Source organism: Monodon monoceros, unplaced genomic scaffold, assembly GCF_005190385.1.
Source record: "Monodon monoceros isolate NGI ecotype Baffin Bay Population unplaced genomic scaffold, NGI_Narwhal_1 Super_Scaffold_7, whole genome shotgun sequence".
Lineage (NCBI taxonomy): Eukaryota > Metazoa > Chordata > Mammalia > Artiodactyla > Monodontidae > Monodon > Monodon monoceros.
In genome coordinates, this window is record NW_021703784.1 from 14,036,985 (window position 1) to 14,062,301 (window position 25,317).

General features: G+C 43.9%; 1 protein-coding gene across 3 annotated transcripts in view; it reads left to right on the forward strand.

Moving 5' to 3' along the window:
- JAML (junction adhesion molecule like) overlaps nucleotides 1-25,191 on the forward strand; it is a 32,745-nt gene extending 7,554 nt beyond the window's left edge. Inside the window, exons 1-10 of one of the 3 annotated variants that reach the window (XM_029209146.1) lie at nucleotides 1,428-2,088; nucleotides 3,054-3,116; nucleotides 5,961-6,115; nucleotides 7,703-7,928; nucleotides 11,667-11,779; nucleotides 15,319-15,556; nucleotides 19,192-19,330; nucleotides 21,394-21,454; nucleotides 22,922-23,005; nucleotides 24,695-25,191. In XM_029209146.1, the coding sequence (XP_029064979.1) occupies nucleotides 3,074-3,116; nucleotides 5,961-6,115; nucleotides 7,703-7,928; nucleotides 11,667-11,779; nucleotides 15,319-15,556; nucleotides 19,192-19,330; nucleotides 21,394-21,454; nucleotides 22,922-23,005; nucleotides 24,695-24,787 (1,152 nt within the window). In that variant the 5' untranslated portion in view covers nucleotides 1,428-2,088; nucleotides 3,054-3,073 and the 3' untranslated portion in view covers nucleotides 24,788-25,191. Of the gene's footprint in view, nucleotides 1-1,427; nucleotides 2,089-3,053; nucleotides 3,117-5,960; nucleotides 6,116-7,702; nucleotides 7,929-11,666; nucleotides 11,780-15,318; nucleotides 15,557-19,191; nucleotides 19,331-21,393; nucleotides 21,455-22,921; nucleotides 23,006-24,694 lie in introns of those variants that run through there. The other 2 variants (XM_029209144.1, XM_029209147.1) reach the window with 2 other exon arrangements.
- The last annotated feature ends 126 nt before the right edge of the window (nucleotides 25,192-25,317 follow it).

The window sequence follows — 25,317 nt, forward strand, 5'->3', positions numbered from 1 at the left end:
GTGGGGGTGAGGGTGGAGAGCAAGACTTTAATCAAACAAGCATATAAGCAAATAGATAATTAGAAGTTGTGAGGGATGCCCTAAAGGAAAGAGAATGGTACTATTAAAACATGTGGCTAGGGTCTGCCCTCGGAAGGGTGGTTCAGGAGAGGTTTTCCTGAGGAAATTACATTTAATTTGAGATCTGAAAGATGAACAGGAGTTAACTAGGGGAAGGGGGTGGGAAGAGCGTTCAGTCGGGGGAGCAGATTAATCTTGTTTTGGTAAATGAAGTTCAGGGAAGCTTTGCTGTAAAACATTGATTACTTTCACACATATGGAAGAGCAGTACAGGCTAGTAAAGAGACAGGCTCTGATCCAGAATGCCCGGGTTTGAATCCTGGCCCATCACTTGCTCTGTGTTATTAGGCAAGTCACTTCACCAATCCGTGCCTCAGTTTCCTCATTTGTAAAACCTCATAGGGGGTTGTGAGAATTAAATTGGTTAATGTGCAGAGCGCTCAGACAGTGCCTGGCATATAACCTTCTCTAGTTTATTGAGTATCCACTACTGATTTCTAGTGTGGTGCTATATTAACCAGGGGGGAAATGTCTGACCCTTTAATGTTAAAAATGAGGCTTGGGGAGACTGAGTGGTTTCCCAAATATCAAAGAATTAGTTAATGGAATGTCTGATCTGGGAAGATAATTTTTTAAAAACTTAATGCTTTTTATGTTAAATCTTTGCTTCTCTATTCATTCACACAGAGTTCTAGTGGTGCACTTGAGTACTTAAGACTGAAAATGGGTATCTTCTATTTATCAGATTTTTGCACACTTCTTAGAATTTGTTTGAAAATGGTTTGGGTGTGGCTCTGTGTGTCTTGAGGCTGGTGACTAGATTCAGAGTCTTTTTGGGGTCACCGGTTTCCTCTTAGAATAGAGTGGTGCATTTGCACGATGTCTAAGTTGATTTCAGTTTGATGGTTGTATTGGCAGCTATCAGCACTTGTCCAGTATATGCCAGGCACTTCACCAATACTGTAACATGGGCGTGGGACACTCATAAATGAGACGCATATGGTCCTGCCCCTGAGAGTATAGATAACTCTACACTGTAATCAATGATTACTCCTCCATGCAAATGGCGCACTGCTTTGGGGAATATATGAGAGCTGTTTGCTGGGCAGTGAAGGGAGCACAACCAACTCCCTGGAGAAGAATTCATCCAGAACACAACAGGGATCTTAGATATCTGAGACATGATGAATTAAAGTTATGATATAAAGGAAGCCCTTTATCATGCTCACCCATGTACGCGTAGGGTAAGGTATGTGTCATGCAGCAGGAATAAAGCTGTGGCTATCCTGAGAGCTTGTATTTTCATTAGAAGTACTCATATTTGGGGAAATTTAATGTGACTTTTGGTATATCTGAGTCAGTGTAATTGTTATCTACATTGTTGTAGTGGAATTCAAGAACTGAAACTTAAGAAGTTTCCAGTTCATTCTGATTCATCATTTGCCATTCTTGTAAAGGTAGATTCTCAGAACCCAAAATTTCCTCTAAGGCTACAAACTCTGTTTCCTATCTGACTTTTAGGCTATAAAAATAGGATCTCATGTGGTAATGCTTTCTGTTTTTCAAAGCACTGTTATCTGCATTATCACATTTGATCCTTGTGTCATTATCCCCATGTTATAGGCGAGGAAACTGAGGTTCAGCAAGGTCAATGGACTTCCTGCATAAGTGAGACCTAGGTAGGGCCACCTTAAACAGTTTGACCCTGCTTTTCCAGATGGAGGACTTTGTTGATTAGAATACAGGTAAGAAATCTCTTACTGTGCTGTAGAGCCTGCAAACCACAACTACTGAGCCTGTGCGCCACAACTACTGAAGTCTGCACACCTAGAGCCCATGCTCCGCAACAAGAGAAGCCACCGCAATAAGAAGCCCGCGCACCGCAACGAAGAGTAGCCCCCGCTCGCCACGACTAGAGAAAGCCCGTGCACAGCAACGAATACCCAATGCAGCCAGAAAGAAAGAAAGAAAGACAGACAAAACAGCAAACATCAAACAGACAAATTATTAAAAAACAAAATCTCTTAGGTAATCATTTTTTATACATTAAAATGGCCACCATACGTGCTGGACTTCCAGCAGAGCCGGGTAGGGTACTATGATGTTAATACACAAAGAAGACCTTTCCTCCTAGCATATTCTGAGGTGGAATTACTCCAAGATGTTAGGGGTGCAGGGATCATGACTGAGACCAGCCACAGTAGTAGGTAGGAAGCCAAGGCTTGTTGAATTGTAACTCCTGGGAGTTAGGGTTCTTCTGTTTTGTTAAGAAAATTGCAGGGCATTGTGCAGACAGTGAATTCTTTCCCAGGAGCTGGTGGATGCAGTGAAATTAATACCACAGAGATAATATAGATGTTTTAAAAGTACTTTTGCCCATGCACAACCCAATTCGCATTCTATCCATGCTATCCTGCCTAAAAAAGTAAAAAAATCTCACTGTGGACCTTTCATGTGGCTTCTTTGTGTCATAACTGAGTTTAAAAAATTTCCTCGTATTTGTGTATCTCTTTTCTTACATGTCCAGAACACTCTTTATATATTTAAAGGTAGTCATTTTAATTCAGTTGGAGAGATAGGTAAAAATTTCAAGCTGAGTATCCTGTAATCTTTTGTTTATGTGAAACTCTCAGGTTGTAGATTGTCTAGGGTTGTCATCTCAAGGCTATCCTGGAATTGTTTGCTTTTTTTCTCTTTAAAAGCAACTTTCATCTAATCTTCCCTTATAGCCGGTCTGAGGCAGCCCGCAAGTGACTCTCCAAACACCACTCTGTTTTGTTTCATCATAGCAGTTACCAGCATCCACTGTTTCTTATTCATTCATTTGCTGCTTCTTTCCCCTCTCCATCTCCCCTCCACGTCCTTGTCTTCCTTGCTACATGCTGCAGCCCAGTGCCTCAGACAGAGGCTGACTCACAGAAGAACTCTCCATTGATGTGTTAAATTAATGAACTTCTCTTGACACTATTTTCTGACTTTTTTTTTCTTTTAAGGTTGAAAAATTGAGAGCAGCATGCTTTACCCACCGAAACTCATCCTGGTGCAGGTGTTACTCAGTAAGTAGAAGCCAAGGGACCAAGGAGGGTATTTGATTTCTTGTAAGTCTCATGCATGTTCAGAAGCCAGTTTTATATATTTTCATTTCCCCTTGCTTTGTTGAAAATGGAAACCCCAACCTGGAACTTCATAGTTTTGCTGCAACAGCTGTTTTAGAAGCCAGGCAGGAGACTCTTCCTTGGAAAGCTGAATATGCCTCTGCTGCTATTAGAAACAGAATGCCTTTGGGTCCTGACTGGGTGTTTTAGGACCTTCCTATGGGATACAAAGGAAGTTTCTCGCTGGTATTCCTTCACTTTAAATTGTTATCTTTAAAACCACAGCTAGTCTCAGATCAGGAAATGAAATTACCAAAGGGAGTCCCAGAATCCCTGTAATTGTTTTCGTGCTTTAGCTACACTAGTCTTCTTGCAGTTCCTCAAATGCACTGAACTCTTTCCCAATTTTGGATGGTTTCTTTGGCCTGGAACCTTCTCTCCCCACCTCACCCTAGCAAGCATGCCTAAGCCTTCCTTATCCTTCAGGTTTCTCCTTAAGCTCCACTTTTAAAAAGGCTGCTCTGGAGTCTGCTGTTCCTACAGTGCTCAGGGCTGCTTCTTCTTGCTAATCCCATCTCTTTCTAACTTTTTCATCCTTTTGTCCCCTTGTCTTCTCTTTATCCCATGGATATAGCTCTGTTGGAAGAGTAAATTAATGAGATGCTTTGCTCTCATAGCTTTTTATTTTTTTCTCTTTTTTAAAAAACTTAAAAAAATTATTTGGTTGCTCTTGGTCTTAGTTGTGGCAGGCGGGCTCCTTAGTTGTGGCATGTGAACTCTTAGTTGTGGCATGCATGTGGGATCTAGTTCCCTGACCAGGGATTGAACCCGGGCCCCCTGCATTGGGAGCATGGAGTCTTAACCACTGTGCCATCAGGGAAGTCCCTATTTTTTTGTCTTTTTAAAGTATGGTTGATTTACAATGTTGTGTTAATTTCTGCTGTACAGCAAAGAGATTCAGTTATACATATACATACATTCTTTTTTATATTCCATTATGGTTTATCACAGGATATTGACTATAGTTCCCTGTAATATGCAGTAGGACCTTGTTGTTTATCTATTCTATTTTTCTCTTTATTATTAGTTTTTTAAACTTTGCATGGTGACCTAAACACTGACTCAGCAAGGTGCACAAAAGAATTGTCTTTGCTCTAATTCCAGGCAACATAGCATGTGCACAAACATGCAGTCAGACATACACACACACATGAAACTGGTATGTATTAGAGAATTTTTTTCCCCATGGAATCAGGGTTATAAAAATCTCAGAGGCTATTTAGACATTTCCTGGGTGAAGCAGCCTGCAGGTTTTTGCCCTTCCATCCAGAGACTTAACAATCCAACCCCGTGTGGAGCAGCCTGGTGACATCAGGGGGTATTGTACTTCTTGGTGGAGAGGTTTTCCTCCTCTGTAGAAAGTCTCAATTTCTTCAGCCATTTCTGTACAAAGGTTACCTATCAGGTATAAGTTTCTCTTTGCTTTGGTTGTTGCTCTTGCTTTCTAGCAAACTCATTTAATTCTACAGACAGTGCTCTTCATATTACATTAAATAAGCTTCTTATACCTTTAACCACACTTAAAGTTGCTCAGTTCTTCCTTACAGGAAAATTCCAGGTCGCTTTTGCAGGTACTATTGATTTCTTTCAAAAAATAATTCCCTCCAGAGAGTGGAGAGTTCATGTTTTCTTTCACATCCTCCCCACTGCGTGTTGCCTGCTGTGGGCAGGAAGTTAACACTCTTCTCTCGGGGCAACAGCTTGGATGGAGAGGTTGGCACATTTTCTGTTTATTCCAAAATTCGTTCACTTGGCTCTTCTTTGATAGGAACTGGCCAGCATCTAAATGTGTCTTTCTTGCTATGGTTATCTCTTTGCATAGAGCATGTCCTGTGAAAACAGAAATATCCATGTAATGGTTTTCTCTTTAGAAATGGTTTTTTCTTTAAGGGAAAAGAGAAATTACTTGAGCAATGGACAGATAGTGGAGGGGTACCGCATGGGCTAACCCTAGAGACTGGAAAGCCAGGGCTGAGGGCAGAGCTGGAGGAGGGAGGTGGGGAGGAGGCAAACAAAGGAAATTCAAGGGAGGAGCTGTGCTCTGTCCTGGCCTAATTACAAGGACCTGCACTACAGCCAGAATCAGCCAGCAAACTCAGAGATAAGCTTTTGTAAAGGAACTAAAGAAGGAGAAAGGCAGAGGGAAGCAAAAGTACCTGTGAAGTGGCTTTTCAGTTCCCTAACTGAAACTAGGAGCCAGAGACATCCCATTTCCTGTTTATGGATGTCTAAATTCATGACCTGAAAGGAGAGACTCCAGGGTTTCTCTTCTCTTTTCTTCTTGTTTTGTTTTTGTTTTTGTTTTGTTTCTCTGGCCATGCCACGCTGCTTGCAGGATCTTAGTTCCCCGACCAGGGATCGAAACTGTTCCCTCGGCAGTGAAAGCGCAGAGTCCTCACCACTGGACCACCAGGGAATTCCCTCTCTTCTTTCTTTAGAAAGGAGATTGCAGGGATGAATTCTAGAAAAGGGGAAGGGACTGGCTAGGAGCACAGGACCAGTTAGCATCTATATAGCATGAGGATTGTAGAACCCCTCTGACTTGAGCTACGTGGGGGGAACTACAGAGTATTTCTCTTACCCTTGGGAATGCCATGCTGGTTTGAATGAAGGGCCTCTGAATACTTTGTCCACGTTGGGTCATCTGGGGTGGAAAGGTGCATATACTTGGAGATTAATACTAGTTTTTGTTGCTGGGTGTATTTGTCTGAATAATGCCTCCTCTTGCCTTTTCGACTTCTGTAGGTTATTTCTTGGGCCTGAATGACTTGATTGTTTCCTCCGTGGAGCTAACAGTCCACGTGGGTGATTCAGCCCTGTTGGGATGTATTTTCCAGAGCACAGAAGAGAAACTTGTGACCAAGGTAGACTGGATGTTCTCATCAGGAGAGCACTTCAAGGTAAGAAGGAGGAAACACTGCTGTGTATTAAAAGTCCCTGGCCAATGGTGTCAGAAGGTGGGGAGAGGGAGAATCAGGTCATCCAGTGCCATGAGACGGGGTTGCAGGAGCTTGGGCTCTGGAGCTTGCCAGAACTGAGCCTCCTCCTAGTCTGGCCTCTTGGCTGGGTAATCAGCTGGGTAAATGACTCAAACTCTCTGACATTCAACTTCCCCATCTGTGAAGATGAAGGTGATTATAATAATGGTAATGCTTACTTTTCAGGACCTTGAGAAGCTAATGGGAGACATGCACATAAAGTTCTTTAGTTCCTTTCCTCTACTTCTCCCATTTGTAGAGTAGCATAGGTGGGTGGGAGGGTGAGAAGAGTGAAAACGCATTGGTCTGGACAAAAAGAGTTATGGGCTAGGCACAGGAATGGTGTCACAGTAATCTTTTCTTTGGGGAGGGGGCAGATTCTTTCAGCACTCCACTGACCCATTCATTTGCTGGGGAATCCTCTCTTTCTCCTTCATGGCTGCTTACAGTGTTGGCATGAGCAGGTTCAGCATGGCTGAGTGAAGGCCTTTCATGGGAGCTCTTGGGATTAGGAAACAGAGTGTATTAAGCCTCATCTGAGATTCTGTGGAGATACTTGTATGTCAGGATCATTTGCGAAATATGTCCTAAGTAATATATTATTAACAATAAAGTCCCAATGTTTGGAAATGAAATATTGCTTTTGTAGCTCAGAGCATGTTATCCCTACCATGCTACTGTCACTCAAATTTTTATTACTATTTATTGTTATAAGAGGGAAATACCCGTGGTCTAAGTGAAAATAAGAATTCCCCATGGCTCCCCCTCCCAGTCTGTAAACCATTCCCTGTTGATGACTCCTTCTCATGCCTTATGATAAGCTGCCTGGAGGAGGGCAGAAAGGACAGCGGTAACAGCCAACATGCTGGGGATTCTCACAACAGCCTGTCTGTGGGATTACATTTGGATGCCATCGAATGAGGAGGCCATGGCAGAACACAGGGTGAAGATGGGAGATGCTTTTCAAAAGTTGTGAGTTTGAATCCCCAGTGTGATCTTCAGAGTGGGTGTTGCATTTTACCTTAAACTGTAAGCAATGGAAATGTGTGGACCCTGTTTCTCCAATTGTCTTTGCATAAAATGAGCCACAGAGCCTTGTGCAAGTTAGTGTATTGCCAGGCACACGATGATGGTGATGGTGGTGATGATGAATTGGGTACCAAGTACTATTTTTTTTTTTTTTTTTTTGCGGTACGCGGGCCTCTCACTGTTGCGGCCTCTCCCGTTGCGGAGCACAGGCTCCGGACGCGCAGGCTCAGCGGCCATGGCCCACGGGCCCAGCCGCTCCGCGGCATGTGGGATCTTCCCGGACCGGGGCACAAACCCGTGTCCCTTGCATCGGCAGGCAGACCCTCAACCACTGCGCCACCAGGGAAGCCCCCAAGTACTTTTTGATCACAGTGGTGATGATGACTATGCTGCCTCCACAGAACAGGGGCTTTTGAATCCAGACTCCTGGGTCTGGTGCCACGGACTTTACATTTTCTCTGATGCTGTATCGCCCTCCAGGATGATTACGTGCTCTTCTATTATGCCAATATCAGTGTGCCTGTGGGGCGTTTCCAGAATCGTGTGAGCTTGGTGGGGGACATCTTACACCATGATGGTTCTCTCCTGCTGCAAAATGTGGAAGAGGCTGACCAGGGAAACTATACCTGTGAAATCCGCTTCAAAATGGAGAGCCTGGTGTTCAAAAAAGCAGTGGTCCTGCATGTACTACCAGAGGAGCCCAAAGGTACATAAATGCTTACTCAGAGAAGGGCGAAGGGGCAAGAGATTTGGCGTGCAGTGAGGGAAGCGAACTGATTTTGTTGAGCAAGTGACAGCCATTGTGCTATGCACTTACCACGGAGTGAGTCCTCAATAAAATAAAAATAATGATGATCATTATTTTATTATTACTTTATCATGTTTCAACCTCATGAAAATGCTGTGAAGGAAGTACTGTATTCTCCTTTTCATTTTACAGATGAGTTAACTGAGGCTTAGAGAGATTAAGTGACTTGCCTAAGGACATATATTTATTAAATGGCATATCCAGTACTTGGACCCTGGTACCTCTGTCAACAAAGTCCATGTTTTTTTCACTATACCCTGATGCTTCCCATCAGTTATCCACGTTGATGCGTGTCCATGTTTTGTAGGTAACTATGTTAGGTGTGCTGGGAGATATAAAAGAAATGAGCAGATCTCTGTAACTTCCTAGGACCTCATGTTCCCATTTACAAATGGCTTCAGTAGATTGTTGGTTTTAAAAAACACGTTCTATAGAACACTCAAGGTCCAAGGAACTTGGTGGGCCACACAAAGCATGAGAACAGGGCAGGGGATTGATAGAGGATCTAGTTGGGCAGGACCTCAGGCTTCCACCTCCACTACAACCAAAGTCCTTTTCCTTTTTCCTGCTGTATTCATTGGGCTGCCAGATAAGATTTCATTTGAAGAAAGAATTCTGCTGCTTTAAAAAGTTTGAAAACCACAGAATTAGATACATTCTTTAAAAGTGTGAGATAGAAGGAACAGTCTTTGGCCTCAGGAGAGCTTGCTGTTTAGTGAGTGAACTAGAATCTGGACGCCCTGCTCCCTGCCAGCTAGTTTAGGTCCATTCTTTCAATGAGCTCCTTTGGAGCACCCTGTCCCCGTCTCTGGTGATATTCAACACACCTGTTCAGTCGTGTCTCCCCTGCTCACCTGGATCTGTGTTCTTGGTCCCATGACCAGCCCTAGACACAATGCCTGGCATAGAGTAAACATTCAGTAAACATTTGTCAAATGAAGGAAATTCTTAAATTAGCATCCCTCACTTGAATCTGACTTCTAAAAAATGGAAGGGTAGAAGGAATTGTAGAAGGTGGCCTCTGGCCTCTCTCCTAATTTTTCCTACTTTTTTCAATTGCATTTTTCTTTCGATTTTAAATCTATGGCTCTCCAGGAAGAAGAAATGAACCAACTGTCTGTGTCCCCCAAGGATTATCTTTGAGTTACCCCTTTCTACTTTGTTCTCTGATGCTGGGCCTGAGGACTACAAGCATGTCCTACAAAACGGGTGCCTATTCCTGCTTAGAAGAGACACAGAGGGAAGGAGCCCAAAGGAGGCAGTTTTAAGAACTGAGTCCGTGGGAGCAGGCTAGAGCAATTTTAGGGGTAGTCAGATTTCCCAGTAGCCAGTGGAGCAACTTGTATTTACTTTTCCTTTCCAGCCGGCGTGGGAATAGCTCTAACTCCTGACCATTTGCCTGGTGGCCATCTCCTTCCATGTGAAAACTCATCTAGATTTCCTCCACAAAGTTTATCCTTCAGTTTGTAATTTTTCTGTGTTTCTACTACTTCAACTCTTTTATTCATAGTTCTTATTTTAAACACTATAGACAATTTTCTTTTTTTCCCTTTCTTTCTTTCTTTCTTTCTTTCTTAGGAATTTGCTTCCATTTTATTCTGTGAAAGGATTTTAAGGCATCTGAATGTGTGTGTCCTCAGATTATATAATTATACTGTATAGATATATTGTATAATAGTTAATGAAAAGTATAAAGAGAACAAAAAGTAATTTTTATTCAAACTTGTGCATATAATTTCAGTCAGATGATCTTCATTTTTAAGATACAAAATTGAATTAAAGTTTTCATATCAGATGAATTGCTTGAACAGTGTTTTGAGTTTGGTTTAACATTTTGGAAAATATGTTGTTCAAGGAGAGAAAATATTCTTATTGATGGGATTCGTGCACATGGTAGGTAGAATAGTATGTGAGCTTTAGGTGGCCTCTGGATCCCTAACTTCATTACTCTATTATTTTTATTCTATTCTAATCTCTTTTCAATTTATAAAGGTCTATGATTCTAGAAGGGAGGCAATCTAATGAAATAATTAAAAGCCCATGTTTTGGAATCACACCTAACAGTGCTTTAAATCCTAATTTAGAGAAAGTTCCTAATATTTGGAAAACAAAATTTCAGTGGTATAGACAATTTTCTTACAAATAAAAATAATATTAACTTCCCATATTTTTGCTCTAGAATCAGCCATCCTTCCACTTATGTGAGGTGGTAACAGTAAAGGGAGTGAGAAAGTGTGGGCTTTGTTTTCACTCAGGCCTGGGTTTGAGTGCTGGCTCTGCCTTTTACTGGCCATGAAGCTCTGGGCTCTTTCACTTTCTTCCTCTGTGAAATGGGAGAGTAATAGCGCATATCTCAAAATATTGTAATGACTAGATGATATCCTAGGTGTCTAGCACATGCCTGGTGTGTTGAAGGAACTCAGAATGTTCAGTTCTTATTATTGCATTTAAAAAATAGGGTTCAATTCTTAATATACTCATAGATTTAGAAGGTGTTTCCTTCCCTATTGGTATTCTTTGCAGTGAATTTTTATTACTTCCAAAATAATTCCCTCCATAGAGTTTTGAGTTCATAATATTTTCTTTTGCTTTCCTCCCATTGTGCGTCTTTCCTCCTGGGTGGGAAGTTAACGTTCTCCCAGGGACACAATTTGGATGAAAAGGTTAGCTGATGTACTGTGTTTCTTTATGAGCTCCGCTTAATGCTCTCTTGAAGGAACTCTGTCCAGTTAAGACCTAGGCTTGTGTCTCCCTTAAATATCATCCTGCCTTTCTTTTCTTAATTGACTTTGTGGTCGATTTGTATAGAGCACTATTGAAAAATCAGAAGCATCGTTCCAATTGTTTTCTTTTTCAGGGACTTGTTGAAATGACTAAAGCAGTAAACATATGATGGGGTCAGCTGCTTATACAAATAAGCAGGAGGAAGAGACTATTTGTTGGAAAGCCAGGAGCAGGGGAAGGGGGAGCAGATGGGGAAGTGGGGGCAGGGATTAAAACAGAAAGAAAAGCCAAGAGGAAAACTGTCTGTTGTCTTGGCCTAATTAGCAAGCAGCCCTGTGACCTGTACTCTAGCCAGAATTGTCCTAAGCAAGTCCTAAGACAACTTGTAGAAGAATAAAAGAAGTTGAAGAGAGTTACCCGTGATTCCGTTTTTCAGCTAGGAGAGCCAGTGGATTATTTATAAGAATGAGAGTCATATAACTTTCCACTTCCTGTTTATGTTAAGCAGATGTGGGTATCTAAGTTGGTGAACAGAAAGTGGGGGGCTTCAAGGTTTTCTGTACTTTCTTTATTACAAGCTTGAAGTGGAGTTGGGGCTTGTGGGAGAGGTTCTAGAAAAGGAGAAGGAGAAAGGAATTAAGAGAACCAGAAAGTGTTTACTGAAGTCAGTGGGACCCCAATGTTGGTAGCTAGAGGGTATTGTCTTATCCTTGGGGTATTGTGTGGATTTGAGTGAGAGACCTCTGAGTATTTTGACCACACAGAATAATCTGGATCGTCTGTGTGCAGTGTTTGGTGGTGACATTGATTTTACTGTTGAGGATCTTTGGCTAAATATTATCTCTTCTAGAAGTTCTTTGGCTTCTATAGATTATACCTTGAGTTTGACTTGATTTATCATTTTATCCCCAGAGCTCATGGCTCATGTGGGTGATTCGACTCAGATGGGATGTGTTTTCCACAGCACAGAAGAGAAACACATGACCAGGGTAGACTGGATGTTCTCATCAGGAGAGCACACCAAGGTAAGGAGGAGAAACCCTCATTGTGTATAAGAAGCCCCTGGCCGATGCTGTCAGGACAGAGCGGGGAGATCAAGAATCCAGGCATCAGGTGCCATGTGGTGGTGTTGTGAGGGCTTGGGCTTTGGACCTTGGCAAAGCTGGGCCTCTCAGCTCATCCACTTGGCTGGGCAATTTCAGCTTCCGGTTGGGAAAAATGACTCTAATGAAGATGAAGAAGTAGGTGCTGTTGCTGCTCAGCTTTTCAGGTTGTCAGGACGCATACAGGAGACAGCTGGTGTAAAGCATTTGTACATGACTTGGCCACTGCATTTTAGCTTAATTCCTCTTCTCCCTTCCCCTTTTCGTAGAGTCCGTGGGATAGCAAGGGGGATGATTTTGGTGGCCTAGCCAGGAAAGCAATGGGCTAGGCATAAGCACAATTGCATTCGTATTCTTTTTTTAAAATTAAAAAAATGTTTTTGATTTTTATTTTTAATTAATTTTTATTGGAGTATAGCTGCTTTACAATGTTGTGTTAGTTTCTACTGTACAGCAAAGTGAATCAGCTATATGTATACATATATCCCCTCTTTTTGGGATTTCCTTCCCATTTAGGTCACCACAGAGCATTGAGTAGAGTTCCTGTGCTATACAGTAGGTTCTCATTAGTTATCTATTTTATACATAGTATCAATAGTGTATATAAGTCAATCCCAATCTCCCAGTTCATCCCATCCCCCCTTCCCCCTTGGTATCCATGCGTTTGTTCTCTACATCTGTCTCTATTTCTGCTTTGCAAATAAGATCGTCTATACCATTTTGCATTCTTATTCTTTTTTAAAAAAGTTTATTTATTTAATTTATTTATTTTTGGCTGCGCTGGGTCTTCGTTGCTGTGCGTGGGCTTTCTCTAATTGCGGCGAGCGGGGGCTACTCTTTGTTGTGGTGTGCGGGCTTCTCACCGAGGTGGCTTCTCTTGTTGCCGAGCACGGGCTCTAGGCGCACAGGCTTCAGTAGTTGTGGCGCGTGGGCTTCAGTAGTTGTGGCGCACGGGCTCAGTAGTTGTGGCACACGGGCTTAGTTGCTCCACGGCATGTGGGATCTCCCCGGACCAGGGCTCGAACCCGTGTCCCCTGCAATGGTAGGCGGATTCTTAACCACTGCACCACCAGGGAAGCCCTCTTATTCTTATTTGGGTTATTTTTGTGAGTTTTCTTCTGTGCCCCATTGCCCCATTTATGTGATGGAGGGAATTTTCTTTATCTTCATGGATGCTTCGAATGTTGGGATTAGTAGGTCCTGGGGGCCAGGCTGAGGAGTACTTCATGGGAACTCTGAAGTAGTAAACAGCAAGTTAGTTCATTAGACCAGTAGATGTCAACTATGGCATAGTGATATCCTGATGAGTCAAGGTGTGTTGTAAGAGACATCTCAGGTAACTTATTGTTAGTGAAAGTTAAGGTACAAAGTTTAGAAAAGATTTAACTTTTATAAATGAAGACATATTCCAGGTCATCCCTACAAAAAGTCATTTATACTCACTTGATTCCTATATGCTGAGTGGGTCAGAAATGGTGGCATCCAGATGTAGAGAACAAACGTATGGACACCAAGGGGGAAAGTGGTGGGGGGTGGTGGTGGGATGAATTGGGAGATTGGAATTGACATGTATACACTAATATGTATAAAATACATAACTAATAAGAACCTGCCGTATAAAAAATAAATAAAATAAAATTCAAAAATTCAAAAAAAAAAAAAAAAGAAATGGTGGCATCATGGTGGGGTCTGGTGAATTACATGTAGTTCCAGATTCACCTCTGGAAACTCGTCACGCATTTATATGTCAACCACCAATTGAGACACTGCAGAAAATAGGATGAGAGTTGACGTTTTGGGTTATGAATTTGAATCACAAGAGACAAGCCAGGTCTTTTCATTCATGTTTCTGTTTGTATGCCCATTTCCTTTTCTTAAAAGCTTTTAAAAAATAATAATATTTATATAACTTTATAAAAAATTCCAACACATTTATTTAACAAGTGTTTTTAAAGCATCTGCTATGCAGTGAATACTCAAAGCTCCTGCCCTGATGGGGGACTTACAGTCAAGATGGAGGGACAGAACCGAGGGGCAGGACAGGAATAAAGACGCAGACATAGAGAATGGACTTGAGGACACGGGGAGGGGGAAGGGGAAGCTGGGACAAAGTGAGAGAGTGGCATGGACATATATACACTACCAAACGTAAAATAGATAGCTAGTGGGAAGCAGCCACATAGCACAGGGAGATCAGCTCGGTGCTTTGTGACCACCTAGAGGGGTGGGAGGGAGACACAAGAGGGAGGGGATATGGGGATATATGTATGTGTATAGCTGATTCACTTTGTTATGAAGCAGAAACTAACATACCACTGTAAAGCAATTATACTCCAATAAAGATGTTAAAAAAAAAGATGGAGAGATATACATAGTAAAACAATGAAGAAATAAATACATGATATGTCAGGTAATAGAGCTATGGAGAACAAGAAAGCAGGGTTTTGTGGTTGTTATTTTATGTAGGTGGTCAGGGAGACCTCACCAAAAAGGTAACATTTGAGCAGAGGTCTCAAGGAAGTGAAGGAGGCAACCGTGCATCTGTCTAGGGGGGAAGAGTGTTCCAGGCAAAGGAAGCAGCAAGTGCAAAGGCCCTGAGGCCAGTACTCAAGGAGCAGCAAGGAGACTGCTGCTGTGACAGTGACCCAAGTAGGTGAGGAAAAAGCCAGTAGAAGATGAAATCAGAGAGGAGATGGGGGGTGGGGCAGCTCATGGAGGACTTTGTACTTTTAGGAGACATGGAGGGCTATTAGAGGGTTTTGAGCAGAGGAGTGATACAATTTAACTTATATTTCTAAAGGTTCATCTGCTGAGAATAGACTGTAGTGGGAAGTATAGAGGGATACAAGTTGAGAAGCTCTTGTAGAAATCCAGGTGAGAGATGGTGGCTTGGACCAGACTGTGGAAGAGGTGAGAAGTGGCTAGATTTGGGATGTATTTCGAGGGTAGAGGATTTGTTGTGGGATTAGATGTGAGTTGTTCAAGAAATAGAGGAGTTAAGGATGACTGCAAGATCCTTAACCAGAGCTTAAGGAAGAAGACGTTGCCATTTACCAAAATGGGATGGATAAGAAGGAACTGGTTTGGGGGAGAATTTTGGAGTTCAGTTTTAGACATGTTTCAGGTGCCTATTGGAAATCCAGCTGGATATGTCATAAAAAGTAAAGGTGTACTTTTACTTTTTTTACTGGAGAAATGCAAAAAACTGAAAGTCTCTCATTCCCACTTTCCTCATCCCTCTCTTGAGATGGAAGAGTTGTTTGTGGTTTGGTGGCATCCTGCACAACTATGTGCCCACAGACACGTGTGTCCATGGATTTGTGTTACTTAATACCTTCTGATAATACCTTTACTGTTTCCACACACAGAGTCTGTGAGTCCTGAGAGCTCCCCCTCTCAACCTTCCCGGCGCCCCTCTACCCCAGCCCTTCAATCTCATACGTTTTACCTTTCCCTTCTAGGAGGAGATTGTGTTGCGCTATTACCCCAAACTCAAGGCAACCATGGGATACCCCCAGAACTGGGGCCGCTTCCAGAACCGTGTAAACCTGGTGGGGGACACTTCCCACAACGATGGCTCCATTATGCTCCACAGAGTGAAGGAGTCTGATGGAGGAAGTTACACCTGCAGTATCCACCTGGGGAACCTGACAGTCAGGAAAACCACTGTGCTGCATGTGATCCTGAAAGAGCCTCGAAGTATCTAACATTTGGTTGGAGAGGGAGGAGGGCCCTTATAGCTGGTAGGCAGGGCCAGGACTAGGGTGAGGCTGGAGAGGCTTCTAGGGTGCAAAATTTAAGGAAGCATCACTCCCAGGTGCTGTACTTGCCTGAACCTGATAAGCCCAGCACTTATCAAGCACTTGTACCCTGCACTTGCATGACCTTGAGAGTGATACCTCCTTAAATTTGGTGCCCTATGCACCTTACTTGCCTCACCCTAATTCTTCCCTGCTGGCAGGTCAAGGAAAAAAAAGATAATATTGAGTGAACACCACCCCTCTGCCAGACCTCACTCATCATTAGTGTAATATACTAAGTTAAAAGTACAGGAGCTCAGAGATGGATTGGAGTTGTTTTGACTTGGCTTCAAGGGAGATGCTCTATGCTCTGTAGTGGAAAGGAAGATGATCCCGAGCTGGTGAGAGACAGCAAAGAACAGAGAGAAAACAGGAAGGGGTCAGAACCAAAAATAGAGGGGTTTTCTGATCAAAGATTCTGTATTCTGGCGAAACACTGTGTATTAAGGCCATTGGTATGTAGGGGAGTAAAGACTAAATTGTGTTGACTGATAGAGGTTGATAAGTAAGGAGTTCAAGTTAAACCATAACCCAGTTAGCAGTCAGGATGTGGCCTGTGGACTTTGCCTTTTGCTAGGGACCCAGGGCTTGGCTGTGGTTGGTTGGGGGCAGGGATAGAGGTGAGGGTGCAACACACCCCAGTACCTCTGGCCAGAGACTTAAGTCTATGGAGGCGCCTTCTTGCCAATAGCAAAGAATCCCAGCTGGAGAGGAAAGCAGACAGATGGCTTTCTTCACTCTCAGAAGTCTTAGCTCCACTTCACAGAGAAAATAGAAGCCATTAACGGGAGCTCATTCAACTTTGGAGCCCTCCCGGCCCACAAACGGACCTACATCCGCTCCCATTGTCATCTCTGCCCTGCCATCCTGAGCTCCCTTCCACCCAGGGCTTATCTGAGCCCCTGTGCTCAGGTGGTGCTCTCTCTTCCTTCTCAGGATCCTCACAGCATGGTTCTTTAAGCCCGTACTTTCCAAGGGCTTCTACCACTCAGCACAAGCATACGCTCCACTCTTCCTCTTACTTGTGTCCTTGTCTCCTTTAGCTCTCATCCTGTATCTTTATTTTTCTTGAAACAGCTTTATTGAGATACAACTCACATACCTTACAATTTACCCGTTTAAAGTGTACACCTTGATGGTTTTTAGTATATTCCGAGTTGTGCAACCTTCCCCACAATACGTTATGTATTTCTTTCTTTACACAGCCAGATAGCTTGCTAAAGGGCTGGACATGGTGTCTCCTATCTCATCTCCCATTAATTGATAGCACACTGCATTCAGTCCTCTGCTTCTACCTCTGCTCTAGCGTAGATCACCAATGGTACTCTAAAGGCACATCCTTGACCTTCTCTACCTCAGTAGTATTGAATACCATGTTCTATATACATTCAATATATTCTTTGTTAGATACAACTTTATCTGTCTGCCTATCTATCTATTTATCTCTATGTATTATATGAGCTCCACCCAAATATTCCACAAATACTCAAATACAACATATCCAAACCTACCCCTCTCACCTCTCCCCAGCCCATCTCTTCAACCTCAGTTAATGCCACCACCATCTACACAGTTATCCAACTGGATGCCTGGGAGTTGTACTTGATTCTTCCCTTTCCCATGACCCCCAGTCTAACAAGTTGACAAGTCCTGTCATTTCTACTGCTGACTTTAAAAAATATATATATCTTTATTGGAGTATAACTGCTTTACAATGTTGTGTTAGTTTCTGCTGTACAACAAAGTGAATCAGCCATATGTATACACATGTCCCCATATCCCCTCCCTCTTGAGCCTCCCTCCCACCCTCCCTATCCCACCCCTCTAGGTCATCACAAAGCACTGAGCTGATCTCCCTGTGCTATGTGGCTGCTTCCCACTAGCCACGCATTTTACATTTGGTAGTGTATATATGTCGATGCTACTCTCTCACTTCATCCCAGCTTCCCCTTCCTCCACTGTGTCTTCAAATCTGTTCCCTACGTCTGCGTCTATTTCTGCCCTGCCGCTAGGTTCATCATACCTTTTTTTTTAGATCCCATATATGTGCATTAGCAACCCGTTTTTGCTTTTCTCTTTCTGACTTACTTCACTCTGTATGACAGACTCTAGGTGCATCCACCTCATTACAGATAATTCAGTTTCGTTCCTTTTTATGGCTGTCTACTACTGACTGGATCTGCCTCCTCTCCCATCTGTCGCCACCGCCTTATTCTGGCTGTCTCATCCCCGTCTTGGACTGTAGGCCTCTAACAAGTCTCTGCTTTCGTTCTCAGTCACTACCCCTCATTCTTCATGCAGCTCTGAGTGCCATCTTTCTCAGTAACAAATCTCAACTGCTTATAGTCTCTCAGTGTCTTCTCCATTGCCGAAGAAAAAAATCCAGACTCCTCACTGAGATAATCAAGGTCCTGCATGACTTAGCTCCTGTTATTTATCCAGCCTCGTTCCCCACCACACCGACAAACACAACCTTTGAACCAGACCCATGGAACTCTTGCTAGTTTCTAAAAGCACCATCCTGTCACCTAAAAGCACCTAAGAGGGCCTCCCTGGTGGCGCAGTGGTTGAGAGTCCGCCTGCCGATGCAGGGGACACGGGTTCGTGCCCCGGTCCGGGCAGATCCCACGTGCCGCGGAGCGGCTGTGCCCGCGAGCCATGCCCGCTGAGCCTGCGCGTCCGGAGCCTGTTGCTCCGCAACGGGAGAGGCCACAACAGTGAGAGGCCCGCGTACCACAAAACAAAACAAAACAAACAAACAAAAAAAGCACCTAAGAGCTCCAGACCTTGGGTATAAGGTCCCTACCATCCTTCCCCATACTGTTTGCCAAAAAAACCTTGATGTTTCCTTTAAGACTCAACTTAAACTCTTAAACTTTTGCTGACAAATTCTCAGGTTCTGCTCCCATAGAATTGGGTACCCTTTTCTCTATGCTGCTCTGTACTCTATATGGACAGCTCTCAAAGCATCTATAAGCAGTCTGTGATTTTCTGTTTACATTGTCTCTCTCCTTGAAGGCAGGGACCGTGCACTATTTGTCTTTGTATCTTCTGTGCCTAGTGATATCTGGCACCCAGGAGGTGTTTGATGTGTATGTTCAGAGTGAACTGAGGAAATGAGTGAAGGGTGCCATAAGGGTGGAAGTGCTTTACTTTGTATCATGACTATGGGGCTGAGTGTTGTAGAGCAGGCTCTAACATGTCTGTTATTTCTGTCATTTGGTAAACCACATTTTAAGATAGAATTATTAATGTGAAAGGAAACTCTACTGTAGGTGAGGTGATATTCTCTTTTCCCACCGACCTTAGTCTACATTTTAACGGTAAGCGGGGGCGGGTGTGTGTGTGTGTCAGAGGACTTTGGTTCTCAATCTAATGGGGACAGCTGGAGTCCTAGTGTTTCAACATGGAGTGGAGTCTGACCTTCTCCTCCCACTTCTGACGTGGCTGTTGCTACTTGGCCTAGAACTGGTGAGGCTCCCAGCTCTCTTCTGGAATATTGAGGCCCTGTCATTACTTCTCTCCTTTCCCAAGCATTGGTGACCTCAGTAACCCTCAGACCTGAGATCCTGGACGGTAACCAGCTGGTGATCATTGTGGGAGTTATCTGTGCCACTATCCTGCTGCTTCCGGTTCTGATATTGGTTGTGAAGAGGACCTATGGGAATAAGAGGTACAGGGCTGCTCCCATCTCTTGGGCTGGGGGGCTGGAGATGCCTCTAGCCTGAAGTGGAAGAGAGTGATAAGGCTCTAAGTGTGCCATTTTCACAGAAGGGGGTGTTTTAAACCAGAATCATCTGTGGTTACCACATTAGACGTCATCGTATAGTGACCCCACCCCCTTTGCTCACTGTTATCCTGAAAGGCCTTGCACATTCCCACACCATCCTCATTTTACAAAGATTACAAAGACTTACAAATGTTGGTCCAAGTAGAGCACAATTAAGAGTGTAAATCTTATGCAAGAACCGTAATGGTGCTATTCAATGCCTGAAACGATTTTTGAATTGTCCACAGTATGTATATACTTCGTAGAGAAGCTCAGACTTTGAGGATTGTCAGTGGCTTTATCTGAAGGACCACATTTTAATTATGAGAAGCTACTTTTGAATGAATGGCCTCAGGTCCTAAATTATTTATTGTTGAAATGTGTTTTTAAAGACTTGAAATTCTACCAGTACCTCAGAAATACACCGATGCTCTGGGCACGGGCACTAGTGTTTCACTGGCTGTTGGCAGGCTCATATCCTTCCGTTTATCCAACTATTGATGAACTATGTTGCTAGGGCAAATTGACTCTCTTTTTGAAATAGTGTCAATGGGCAAGAACCCCCATTAAGACTGAGGAGTGCTGACTTTTGGGACTCCTTTCCCCATGGGACATGTATTATCCAGAAACTGCTGCTGCCTGCTAGGTTTGCACTTGACTCCCCGGGGGCTCTCTGACTTGGTTTTGAGCTTGAAGGTCTTTGCTTTGGGCATGTGGACAGCACTGAACCAAGAGTTAGACAACCTGGCTTTCCCTATCAGCTCACTTCCCTGCTCTGGGCCTCAGTTTCCCTCAAAATGAAGAGCAGCATTTCCATGTCTGTCTACTAGTTTATTCTAAAGAAATAGTCGGACGGATGTGCCGAGACTTGTGCATAAACGTGGTTGCTGTAGCAAAGATTATAATTAAAAACTGAAATCATTCTCAGTGCCTGTCAGAAAGGTAATGATTCAATGAATTGGTATTCCATTCAATGAAATATCGCATGGCTCTGTATGTAATGATGGAGAAAGATGTCCGAGGAGTAGTATTATACAATATATAGAATGATCTCATTTTAATAAAAAAGCATATTATGTAATTCTCTCTTCAGCAGCATATATACTAAATATATTTTGTGTGAGTATACTTATGCTTGCATTGGGAGAGGTTTGGAAGGATAATTCTAAAATGTTAATAGTGCTATTTGAGATAAAAGAAAAGGTGGGTGCTAGGAGGGTAGGGAGTTTACTGGGGCTTCAATTTCAGACTGTCTACATTTCTGTATTATTTGAGTTATTTTACAATCAGAGCATACAACTTTATAATCAGAAAATACGATTAAAATATTTCTACTCTGAGTCCAAAACATATACATTCCTTTCTAGCTTTAACCCTGGTTGTTGTTGTTATTTTTCTTTTCTCGCTCCACCTTAGGCCAAAATAGGAAAGAAAGGAAGCCTACTTAGTGGCAAATGCAGAAGGCAGATGGTCGAGCGATCAAAGGCCAAGGGCAGGGAAGGGGCCGGCGCTCCCAGCCCTGGGTGTTTGAGGGGATAATTCTGCTTGGCCTCCTCCCTGGAAGAAAGAAGCCGGAAGCCTTTGAACCGGTGTCTCGCTGAGCTTCTGCTGCTCCCTGCTGGCTCAGCTCCATCTCCCCAGTCCTCGGAAATGTTAAAATCGAATCCCATGGCCCCTCTCTATTAATTCACTTAAAATTGTTATGGGCAGAAAACTTGTTAGTGTGACAATAGAGAGGTTGAAGCTGTCGTTCAGCCTAAACTATCTCCAGATGCCTTTCTGCTCTCGGTGAAAGACATGCATCTCTCAGATCTCAAGCGGAGCTGGGTAGCGTGGGCTGTAGGTGTCTGGGAGTAGTTCCTAACCTGGGGTCTCTCTCTTCATAAAACTCTGTGTGGTCTCATGTTGTCAGCCTTGGATATACGGTGCTGGCTGGGTAATTCCACATGCTTTTCATGCCTTTGCAGTTCAGTAACTTCCACGACCTTGGTCAAAAGCCTGGAGAACACAAAGAAGGCAAATCCAGAGGTAAGAGAAGAACTCTGCCATTTTGCTGCTGTGCTCAGTGAGGGCAAGGCGGAGGCTGCTCCAGGATCCAGGTGGTGTGAACTGTGTCTCACTCATCGTTATGTCTCGGCGCATCCAGTGCCTGGCACAGAGCAGCGGCTCAGAAAATCTCCATCACTGCAATGAGTCCCTGGGAGAGTGAGTGGCGTGGGGCGGACAGGGCCAGTCCAGCAGCCCAGTACATCCTTGGAGGACCCTGGGAAAGTCCCAGTTCAAGCCCAGCTCTGCCACCTCCCTGAGCCTCAGTTTTCTCATCAGTAAAATGAGTTTAAGGACAAACGTATTTGCCCCGTTGTAAGGTTCAAATAACATGATGATAGGCAAGTGCTTTGTAATCTATGAGGCATGGTATCAATATAAAGGATGATTATGTCCATTCCAGAGTTAAGTGAAGGAGTTAATTGTTCAGATTAAATATTCGGGGACCTTTAGAAAGAGAGGATCAAGAACTTTTTCAACCATATTAGTTGTGATAAATAATTGCTACCAGGGACTGAGAAATGGATTAGTTTCCTTGAACTCTTTTTTTCCCCTTTTGTTCTTTCTTTTCTTCCCTCCTCCTTCCCTTTTTCCCCCTCCCTCCCTCCTTTCTTCCCCCCTTCCTTCCTTCCTTCCTTCCTCCCTCCCTCCCTCCCTCTCTCTTTCTTTCTCTCTCTCTCTTTCTTTCCTTTGAAAAACTCCTCTTATCATATTTACCTTTCCATCTTTTGGGCTGTTTGTGACCCAAGAGTAGGATTTTCTCACAACATAGTGCAGGGGACTCCAGAAGTCCAAGACTTTGTCAGTGGATGATATCACTTCTCCAAATAGTGACAGGAATGGGAATCACAAAGCACCTCTGTCCTCACAGATGTGAAGTTCAGTGAGGGCTGTTCCTGGCATATAAACTGTCTGGAAGAGGTGATGACAGTTAGCTGCTGATGGATGCCGTCCTGCCATGACTCTAATTAGGAGGAAATAATCACAAAGTACAAAAAATTTGGCAAGATAAGAATTTTCTGCTGCTACCTCAATGCCCATCCAAACAAAGATGTTTGATTTTTTTTTTTTGGCCACGGCATGCAGCACGTGGGATCTTAGTTCCCTGACCAGAGAGCGAACCCGTGCCCCCTGCATTAGGAGCGTGCAGTCTTAACCACTGGACCGCCAGTGAAGTCCTAGATGTTCGGCTTTTGAACCAAAGAATTTGGTTCTTAAGATAGTGCTCTTTGCTGATGAGCTAATTTTCTTAATTTCCAGGAAGTCTGAGGACTGGAGTATCGTGACCTATGATAATTCTCTAGCTCTTAGTAACCCTCTGACCTACTGATTTTGGTGGTTGATGCCCTGGAGAACCCCTGTCCCCTTGAAGAGTGGTAGATAGCCTTTTCTCTGGCGTGTAAGACTCGCTGAGTTTTAGGAATATTTACATGATTTTCTCCCCTCTAGAAACATATCTACTCCTCAATAACCATGCAAGAGGTGACTGACGAAGAATCAAGCGGGAAGTCAGAGGCCACCTACATGACCATGGTGAGGAATATTCTGGGTCCAGCCAAGCCAGGCATCTGGAGGCAGAAAAAGGAGCTGGGAAGGATATGGCAAACTCATGGGGGATGCACATTGCTAGGTCCCCTGGGGAGGCCACTCTGCTGAGGGCAGAGATTTTTCTAGGTAGTAGGAAAGGGTGAGAAGCTGAAGCTCTGCTGGATAGAAAAGTAATATCAAACTTGTCCTTGTACCCGATTTCGAGTATTATGAGTATCTCTAGGGCTGGAGAGGATTGATCTTAGAGGCAAAAGGAAGTGCCTTCATGAGGGTAGGCAAGATCTCTGCCTCATCGGTACAATACTGGTTTAACACATCATAGTAAGGAGGGGGCTGTAAGATCCTTGCACAAGCATCGTGTCACAAGGGATGGTTTTCCTTCCTTTCAAAAGGTGCCTTCCAACTCTTAGATTTTTAAATTCTGTGACTTATTATACCTTGACATAATCTAATTGTCGGCAAGGCTTCATGCTGAATTTCATGTAATAATACAGAGTCTGATTCCTACTTTCTCTTTGCTCAACTGTCCAGGGAAGTCCAGCACCTAAAAAAGACACTTGCTGTGTAGTGAGTAGGGGTAAGGACAAAAGGACTGAGCTGGCGAGAGATATGATGCTATTTGTAGACTAATGATAGGCACCCCAGCCATGGAGGGAGCCGTGTTCTGCTGGGTTCAGGAAGGCTGGCCTCCTCTGTTTATAGGATGATGGCTTGTGTTTGTTCCTGTCACACCAGCGCTAAGGACACATGACTTCCAGATAATTACAGCAGAGAAAGGTTCTGCCAGGGAAGTGTGAGATCAGAGCCCTGGCCTGGCTCCACCAAGGGAAACATAAGCTCCCCTCTGAAGTCGAATATAGTCATTCCCCTCCCCCCATCCTTCTCCTGTTATAGCCGTGTGGCGCTACAGTGACTGCCGGAACCTCATCTTAGAGACCTGCTGATACAGCTGCACAGTGGCTGCTGGGGAGTGTCAGCCACCTGGGTGGTACTGTTTGCAGATAGCCTGTGGGGCAGAGATGATGGAGGAGGGAAAGCCAGCTTCAAAGCCAGCTTCCCCATGTTCACTGCCAGGTGCTTGCGATTTAAACTTTGCAGAAAATGGCAGCCCTGTCCCCTTGGAACGGTTTCAATAAAGCGAGTGTGATGAGAGGCCAGGGCCACAAACTCAAAGCCCTTCAGGGGTTGTCAAGTTATTTTAAAACACTATGTACCAAATTAAACAAGCCCGTGGGTGAATTCTGGCCTGCGGACCACTTGTTTGAGACCTCAGGTAGGGAGGTGTTATCTGAAAGAGAGCAGGGTAACAAAGAACCTTTGCTTCTTGATTAAATTTACTTAAATGAAGGGAGCACCACGCCGTGTCCCCTTTCTGAGGCTGTATAGCACAATGGTTAAGATCACAGGCTTTGGAGTTGGACACACCAGGGTCCAAATCTTTACCCTGACTTAGAAGCTAGCTCAGTCTTAGGCAGGTAACTTAGCTTCTCTGAACTTCAGTTTCCTAATCCTTAATGGGAATAATAAAACCTATCTCTCAGGTGGTAAGGATCAAATGAGACAGTGCATGTGAAATTCAGAATTGGGCCAGACAGATGGAAAGAGCTCAATAAATGGTAACTATTATGATTGAAATGCTTCTTACAAATGTGCTTTGTTTCTCTCTCCCCACAGCACCCAGTTTGGCCTTCTCTGAGGTCAGCACCAACTAGCCCATCTGACAAAAAGTCAGATGGGGGAATGCCAAGGACAGAGCAAGCCTTTTGAAAAGAAGGGGGAGTTCCCTTTGCCCTTGGCCGTGGCACAGACTCTCTCTTCCTTGTGTCCTGAGTCCATGTCAGACCCCCTGCCCTCCAAGTCCTCCTCCGGCCTCATTGCTTGGGCAAAGGACTGAAGATGGAGGGCTTGAAGCTTGGCAGAGAGATGGGACAGCTCTGGAGGAACAGGCCCTGATTAGGGGGAGCATGGACTTGGTCCCTCTGGAGTGGGACACTGGCCCTGGGGACCCTGACTGAGCTGCCCCAGAGGCCGCAAGCATCCCATCAGGTCAGACCCTCTGCTTGGACGGTGCTCTTTGTGGATGGTTACAGGGAAGAATCACAGAGATAAAAACCAACCCAAATGATTTCTTTGGCCAGTTATCCCTAAATAAATGCAGTTTGTGGAAATCATCCTGTGTTTCTACCCTGGCTGAGGGGCAAGTGGAGTCTTGGTGAGGAATCTATGGTCTGGAACTCCTGAAACAATTGAAGTGACTGGAGGAAAGCCCCGCTGTGACTTACACACTGGGGTTTTGA